At 36.9% G+C, this 8,556-nt stretch overlaps 1 protein-coding gene and 1 long non-coding RNA gene across 2 annotated transcripts in view; one reads left to right on the plus strand and one right to left on the minus strand.

The window, feature by feature from the left end:
* LOC107666387 (uncharacterized) overlaps positions 1-1,321 on the minus strand; it is a 6,464-nt gene extending 5,143 nt beyond the window's left edge. The window contains exon 1 of the long non-coding RNA XR_001631658.1: positions 1,013-1,321. This is a non-coding gene — a long non-coding RNA (uncharacterized LOC107666387). The remainder of the gene's footprint in view (positions 1-1,012) is intronic.
* Positions 1,322-2,574: 1,253 nt separating this feature from the next.
* Positions 2,575-8,491, plus strand: LOC107666374 (protein C9orf72-like). The gene is made up of 10 exons (XM_016457632.1): positions 2,575-2,646; positions 2,732-3,196; positions 3,282-3,377; positions 4,292-4,356; positions 4,456-4,528; positions 4,607-4,723; positions 4,877-5,112; positions 6,720-6,777; positions 6,876-6,985; positions 7,966-8,491. The coding sequence occupies exons 1-10, from the start codon at positions 2,575-2,577 to the stop codon at positions 8,150-8,152; spliced, it is 1,479 nt and encodes a 492-aa protein (XP_016313118.1). The 3' UTR covers positions 8,153-8,491.
* The last annotated feature ends 65 nt before the right edge of the window (positions 8,492-8,556 follow it).

The following is an 8,556-nucleotide window of genomic DNA, read 5'->3' on the forward strand; positions in this document are numbered from 1 at the left end:
CTGTTCAAATGCGGAGTTTTGCGCATCGTGTGTGTGTGTGTGTGCGCGCGCGCGCGTGTGTATGTGTGAGAGAGACAGCGTCACATCACAGTAGAGTCAGCTGTCTTAACCACGGCTTGTGTACTGCATCATTACTGTGTCTGTTCCCCTTTTGGGCTTGAACTGATGGTAAAACTAATGACATTATTTACTGTCTTTACATTTATTTTGAAAGATGAATTTCGCGATTATGGTAAGGGGCGTTACATTTCCGAGTGCTTGCGGTGTTCGGCCAATCACAATGCACTGGGTCAGCTGGCCAATCAGAGCAGACTGCGCTTGTCGGAAGGTGGGACTTTGTAGAAAACGAAGCGTTTGAGAGAGGCGGGGCATAGAGGCCCTACACTAATGTACAGTATTAGAAAAATAATGTGTTTTTTTAACATTAAAGCATGTCAACATATTCTGTTACACCAAATACACCAAATAATGATCTTTAAAAAAGCATCATATGACCCCTTTAACGTTCTGTAACATACCCTCCCCCACCCCAAATAAATCGGCGCCACTCACTCCGACAATATTTTCCCATTTGCTGCAATTACGACCACCGAGTGAATGACGTATCTTGAAAGGGAAAGCCTGCAAAATAACGTGTATTTTCTTTGTGATCAAATTTAAAAGGTATAACTTGCAGCTCAGCCAGAAGGCATTTTAACGTTTTGTAAGTAAGTTAACATATCCCCTCCCCACATTAGTTGGCGTCACCAGTAACTCCCTGACACGAATTAGTCGTAATACACGGGAAAAATATGCCTGAAGGATTGTACACAATTTGCAAAAAATTAATGAACGTCATGGTATTAAACAGGGGTTCTGTTATCGCTAACCACATTAAACATTAGCACTAACTTTGCCTTTCCGTCGGGTTGCTCGATAAAATCAGCACAGAAAAACGTTACCTCCGGGAAAATACGTTCAAATGGATTACTAACTGTTTCTCAATGGCATTTCAGTTCAAAGTTTTAATTACCTTCACACTGTAGCGATCCACTGCGAAAAGGTCCAGCTTCCAACATCCAAAGCTAGAGTGAAAATGGCGGACTGTCCAGCAGCTAATTGGTTTTCCTTTGCGCGTTCCCAGGGGGCGGAGTTTCCAGAGAAAACATAACTAATTTCTAACATTTCAACATGATTAATTCTAAAAGATTGAACATCCTTTAACATTAAATGAATGGCACAAGACTAAAATATGTTTAGATGAGAAACATAAATGAATCATGTAGGAAATACGAAAGGCATTTTTGCAAATTCAACAATCCCCCCATTGCCATTTTTTCAGTGTGTGGTTATATAAATGGTAGTCAATACGACAAAAACAATGGTTACTACACTTTTACTATAATAAAACTATGGTTACTACTATGGTTAATTTTCGTAAGGGTATATTTGTTCATACAGTACATTTAGCAACATCAAAGTATAGCTTAGTCTGCTGTTCTAGTAGCATATCATTGTACAATGATGGTATCATGACATGTAGTAGTAAAGGATTATTGTATTTATGTCCCGGTTGGAAAATGTCTTTACCTGCAGTGAGTCATTCACAAGCTGCTCTCGCAGATGTTTAACTTAATAAAGACGTTGGTCGATGGCAGATGATACAATGCAAGGTTTGTTTCAGTAGATTGTAGGTGAAAACCCTCTTCATCTAATGTTCTTTTAGCTCTCCGTGTTGTTATAATAGTAAAAAGTGCTCCAAACGATTCAGTCCTTTGGTGAACTCTACAATTGATTCAGTCTAAATGGCGGATTTATTCAGACTGTTTTGCGAACCTGTTTAACTGACGCTGAATTCTGCACCGCACACTAGCATACTACTACATTTACTATGGCAAAACAGTTAGAATAGTATGCTAGTGTCCCGAATTCTGTCTGAATCTTTAAAAAAATATCGAAAGAGTCATTCGAGAGCTATTAAATAACATATTGAAGTAGCTATGAAACCCCATGCATTTAGGTAGTGTCAGGGCATGGTAAACAAAAAATCAATGTAATATAATTGCAAATAGTCTGCAACACAGTTCGATACTATAATATAATAGCGATATCTTCCTCAATACAGCTCACAGCCTAAAGTGATGGTTTGACAAAACGACTCGAGAGGTAATTGAATTTCCCCGTCGTCTCTCCGGTCTCGGGTAATCAAATTACTCCTTCAGCCGCCAGAGGGCGCTGTTGTGCCCTGCGCTTCAGCTACGCACTTCTTCGCAGCCTTCAGCCTAATGACAGCAGGAAACCAAGAAAAGGGTTGACGAATGTGTTGTTGTTTTGAGCCAAAGCAGGTAGGATTCTGTATGTGTAACATACTGGCAGCAAAAATGTGATTTACCACGACTATTCGAGCTAATGCAGACGTGTTTTATACATGAATGTCGAGGTGTAGTGATTAGCTCGATGTATGTCATGTACAGATACATGAGTCTCTGTAAAGACATATTTTTATATTTTGACACCAATGATTTATTCTTAAGTCGAAAAGCTCGTGCTTTTTACAACAATGCAATTTTATAACGTTTTGTTGTCCTGGCTTACATGTCATGCCAGTGTTCACTTTCTAGTTCACTCCACTGTATTTTCTCTGTTCCTCTTCAACAGATTGCATGGGTGCAGTGTAACAGCAGGGGGATGTTGCAATCTGTTTGTCACCACTGACTTCTGCATTGTGAGACTGACAATAGAGTGACTGTAGGTCTGTGTGAGTGGCCGTCATGTCTGCAGCCTGTCCCCGCAGTCTCCTGGTGTGGCTAAGACTGAAGTGCTGGTAGAGGACTGGTGTCCCGTGCTGGCTGCAACCTTCGCTTACTGGGACAACATCCTGGGACCTCGTGTACAGCACATCTGGGCCCCCAAAGGTCAGGGGTTGTCGCTTCTCAGTGATGGAGAGGTCACGTTTCTTGCCAATCACACGCTGAACGGTGAGATTTTGCGAAGTGCGGAGAGTGGCGCAGTGGATGTGAAGTTCTTCGTCTTGGCAGAAAAGGGAGTTATCATAGTCTCGCTGATATTTGATGGAGAACTCAAGGGTGATAAGAACACTTGCGCGCTGTCAATCATCCTGCTGCAGTCAGAGCTAAGATTTTACCTGCCACTGCACAGTGTGTGTGTGGAGAGACTCAAACACATCATCCGCAAGGGACGCATCTGCATGCAGAAGGTCTTTGCTCAGAGTTGTGCATCTTTTACTTGTTATCGTTTGTTAGTTTTCGTAATGTATGTGCTGTGTGTTTTTTATCATGTAGGGTTACAACATAGTCTCTGTGTTGTCATCTGAGATTGTTCCCATAATGGAGCTTCTTACCTCCATGAAGAAACACAGTGTACCAGAGGAAGTGGATGTGAGTATTTTGACACATTTGAGGGGCTTCTGGACACTTTTTGTGTACAGTGGGAATTTAGAGTAAACAGGAAATAATGAGGAAAGAGAAGGAGATTTGTATGTGAGCTGGACTCAAACTTGCTTCTGCCATATTTATAATGAAATTAACTTAATAAAATGAACTACATAAAACAGAATAATACAGATAAAATAAAACAGTACTATTACAACAGTACTAATGCAATAAATGAAATAAAACAGTACTACTACAATAGTAATAAAAAATAACAGCACTAATGCAATAATTAATAATAAGCCAAATGAATAATGAAATTAAACAAATAAATAAGAGCAGGTGATCACGCGATCATATCATTATTTGCCATTTTTCTGCATGTTGGTTAAACAACATGACTATTAAGCAGTGAGCAGAACTGAAATAGCAATAAAGATTATGCCAAACTACTTAATGTTATTCAAGAATTTAAAGGAATTAATTATTTTTTTCTTCATTAAAAAATTAGGAAAGTTTCACGCTAACATTTTTGTGCCCCCCCCAAAAATCACAATGAATTTTAATTCAGAAAAAATAAAATCATGCATCAAGTCATTGTGGATTTTTGAATATATTAATATCCAGAACAAAAACAATTTGCATCATGTCATTGACTCATTAATGAACATTGTAAATACTTATAAATGTATTATTTATTATATTTGATGTATTATATTAATTCTAATTTATAAATACCATTGTACAAGCAAAACGGTGGTTAGTTCCTAAGGGTGTACAATATGTATCTAGCTGGAATAGATCTTCACTCGGTGACAATTACATTAGATCTTTTTCTGACAGTTTTGAAATATTAAACATTTTGAATGTTTTTCTCACTCTCACTGAAGCACATAAAGAAATACTTTTCCTCGTTACAGCTAAAGGACACTGTGCTCAATGATGATGATATTGGAGACAGCTGTCGCGAAGACTTTTTACACAAGTAAGACGTATTGCATCTTTAGTAGAAGTCAATGATCTGAATTGAGTTGCTTGTTTTCATTGTTTAGGTTGTCATGTTTGTCATCCTTCTCTATCATAGGGCTATCAGCTCTCATCTTCAGACTTGTGGCTGTTCCATGGTGGTTGGCAGCAATCCTGAGAAAGTCAATAAGGTGCACATTCCCACATGTACATTCTCACCATTCATATCTGAGTATGAAAGTCGAATAATGATTGTAGACCTTTTGTAGATCGTGCTCACGCTGTGCCTCTTCCTCACTCCTGCGGAGAGGAAGTGCTCTCGGCTGTGTCACCCCGACGGCTTGTTTAAATATGACACCGGCCTCTTTGTTCAAGGCCTCCTTAAGGTATCCACAGTGTCCCTCCATGGGAAACTCATAACTACTGCCCATTTGCACAGAATATCCAGTACTAAATTACATGGGTCCATAACCTTTAAGGACTCCTGGTGGCTTTGCTGTGTGGTAATGTTATAAAGGTCCCTCTTTTCTCTTTCCCAGGACTCCACAGGCAGCTTTGTGTTGCCCTACCGGCAGGTGCTCTACTCCTCGTACCCCACCACCCACATTGACGTGGACATTAACACGGTCAAGCAGATGCCACCCTGCCACGAGCACACGTATCATCAGTGGCGCTACATGCGAGCTGAGCTCAGTGCCCTCTGGAAGGCCGCCAGCGAGGATGACATCAGTTCTGGCAACCTCATCAATGCCCAGGACTCCTACACACCAGATTTGTATGACCTTTGACTTCTACATACCTTCTTAGTCTGGAAACTGTATCATGATTGACTGATCCTTATTGACAGGATAACAAGATATCATGGTCTTTTATTCAAATACACAAAATCTATATTTAAGGGATAATGTACAGAGCGAAGGGATTGTTTCGTCTGGAAGGTTTTTTTTTTTTTTTTGGGATTAATGCTGACTGCTGGTGATTAATGACCTACTGACTGTACATTATCCTGCTTATTATATGACTACTTACCAAATTTATAAAGAGATTAAATGTGAGAAGAAAGAGATCACAGAGAGCTAAAAGATGTATCAACTAGCTCAGTGTTTGATAGCAGGGACGAAGGATAGTTTAGTAGTCATTGAATAAAAATATTTAAATTTTGTTTGTTGATAAATATTATTTGCTCTTAGGACCTGTTAAAATATATGGTAATGCTTTACAATAGTGTTCACAAATTAGTCCATGCATTAGGAATAAATTAATCTTAATTTATTCATAAATATGCTACTAATTGTTTTTAATTTATGTTCTTTCCTAATACAGACTACTGTTCAAAGGTTTGGGGTCAGTAAGAATTTTTTGAAAGAAAGAAATACTTTTATTCAGCAAGAATGCTTTAAAATTGATCAAGAATGACAGCAAATACATTTATACCATTACAAATAAATGCTCTTCTTTTGAACTTTCTATACATCAAAGAATCCTGAAAAAAAAATCATAAAAAAGCTGTGTGTAACAGTTTCAACATTAATAATAATGAGAAATATTTCTTGAGCAGCAAATCAGCATATGATTTTTAAGGATTATGTGACACTAAAAACTGGAGTAATGACTGCTGAAAATGTAGCTTTGCCATCACAGGAATAAATTACATTTAATAATGCATTAAAATAGAAGTTATTTTAAATTGTAATAATTGTTCATAATTGTACTGTTTACTGTATTTTTGATTGAATAAATGCAGGCTTTGTGAGCATAAGAGTCTTCCTTCCAAAGCATTTAAAAATATTGCTGACAACAAACATCTGAATGGTTGGGTATACATGTTAATTCATAAAGCTATGTAGAATTTAACATTAACATTAGTTAATGCTGTAAGATTATTATTCAGTGTTACTATTGCTTTAAGTAATGTTAATGTAAACTGCTTATGTAAATGTATTTTGATCTGAGTTCTCTGTATGAAGAAATGAGCTTTGAGATGCTTGTGTATATGGATGTGTGTCCTTGAAATTGTGAATACTCTCCACTCTCTGCTAATGTCATGGTTCAGGGCTGTGGCCAGCATAGAGCTGCATCATTGATTTGTTTTCAAGGACTGTCAGTGACTGTTTGACCGAGAATTTTTCCATTAAAAGTTCACAGAGTTGCTGAGAGGTGAAACAGAGACATTTTACATCTCATTTGAGGGCACTCACCATATCATTCGTTCGATACGCTGTGTACACATACCAAAAACCATGTAATCAGCGTCACGTGTCAAGTAGTCAACTTTTGAATCTTCTTTAAGAGAATTAAAAGCAGCTCTTAAAGTTTCTCAAGAGGAAATGAGAGGTTTCTTTACCTTCTGAATCACTAACTAAACTTTATGGCTTTTCCTAGGAATATATTTCAAGACGTGATGCACAAAGACACACTTGTGAAGTCTTTCATAGATGAGGTAAGTCTGCGCGACTCCCTTTCTTCTGAGCTTTATAATAACATCCTCCGCTTTGGCCTTGATAACGTGTATTTGTTTGCTTCTTTGTCGATCTCTAGGTGTTTCTGTTGAAACCAGGTCTGTCTCTGCGGAGTGTGTATTTGTCCCACTTCCTTCTCCTGCTGCACAGGAAGGCCCTGACACTGCTCAGATATATTGAGGATGAGACGTAAGTACAGCAGCTTTGAGCTCACATCTTCTACAGACACTACACAGTGTCATTTATTGGAAATATTTTAACTAGAATTTAAGTATCATGTGCTTACTGGAGATAATTAATGCACTCAAATGCAGTGAATGACAACAATTTTCAGTAACATCAAGCTCAATTTTTGTACTATTATGTATTGTAAACTAAGGTGGGTGATATATAATGACATTCAGAAGTTTGGAGTTGGTAAGATTTTTAAACGTTATTGAAAGAAGTCTATTTTGTTCACCAAGAATGCATTTATTTGCTCGAAAACGCAGTGATGTGAAATATTACTACAGTTTGAAGTAACTGCTTTCTATTTTAATATTTTTAAAATGTAATTTATTCCTGTGATGCAAAGCTGAATTTTCAGCATTATTACTCTAGTTTTTAGTGTCACATGATCCATCAGAAATCACTCTGATATGCCGATTTGGTGCTCAAAAAATGTTTCTTATTATTATCAGTGTTGAAAACAGTTGTGTGCTGCTTAATATATTTGTGGTACATTTAAATTTCGATACATTTTTTTTCAGGAAAGTTATTTTGGGAAAAAAAAAAAAAATCTGCAAATTTTTGAATGTTAGTGTAAACAATTTTTTTTTAGCATGATTTAAAATTTTAGGCTGGTTTTTATTTTTTTTTACATTATTTAATACAAGTCATTAATATTGCAATGAAATTTTATCGATAAATAGAAAATGATTTAATATAATATTTATCTGTTTTAGCTGCTCTGCATTGCTTATTTCAATCTAAGCAAAAAACAAAAAAAGTTCCCCTTTTTTAAATTCAAATTAAATTTAAATTAATTTAAAAGCTCTCCTTTTTTTAGTTAAACTTGATAAACATGAATTCCAGTATTCCTTCAACATACCTGGCTATATTTTTAAGTTGCATTTATTTTGTTTATTTTATGGTAGACTCATTGTGTTATTAATTATTATTAATTATAGGCAGAAGGGCAAAAAACCTTTCAGATCTCTACGCAACTTGAAAACTGATTTGGACTTAACTGTGGAGGGTGACTTGAATATCATCATGGCGATGGCGGAGAAGCTCCAGGCAGGCCTTCACTCCTTTGTTTTTGGGAAGTCTTTCCTTACCAGTGTACAGGAACGTGACCTCCTCATTAACTTCTGACCTCTGAACCTTGTGCTCATCACACCACAGGACATGTATAGTATATTTATTATGCGCTTTTTCTGAAACAACACCTGCTGCTGAAATGTCGACTGATTCACACGTGCTTTAAAATAATGATCACGTGCTTAGTGATGCTGATGAATTCATATTTGTGTGAAGAAGATTTCGTGCATACGAGATTCTTGAATGGGAGTATGAGACACTTGTACAATCAATGTTTGGATCTCACACTTAGTAGGTTTTTGGTTAACGGCTAACTAACATATACCTTCATTCATAGCACAATAAATTGATGATATGTAACATGGCAAGGAATAAAGTTGAATTAATTTTAAAGGGGTCATATGATGCTTTTTTAAAGATCATTATTTTGTGTATTTGGTGTAACAGAATATGTTGAC

Source organism: Sinocyclocheilus anshuiensis, unplaced genomic scaffold, assembly GCF_001515605.1.
Source record: "Sinocyclocheilus anshuiensis isolate Anshui unplaced genomic scaffold, SAMN03320099.WGS_v1.1 scaffold63, whole genome shotgun sequence".
Classification (NCBI taxonomy): Eukaryota; Metazoa; Chordata; class Actinopteri; order Cypriniformes; family Cyprinidae; genus Sinocyclocheilus; species Sinocyclocheilus anshuiensis.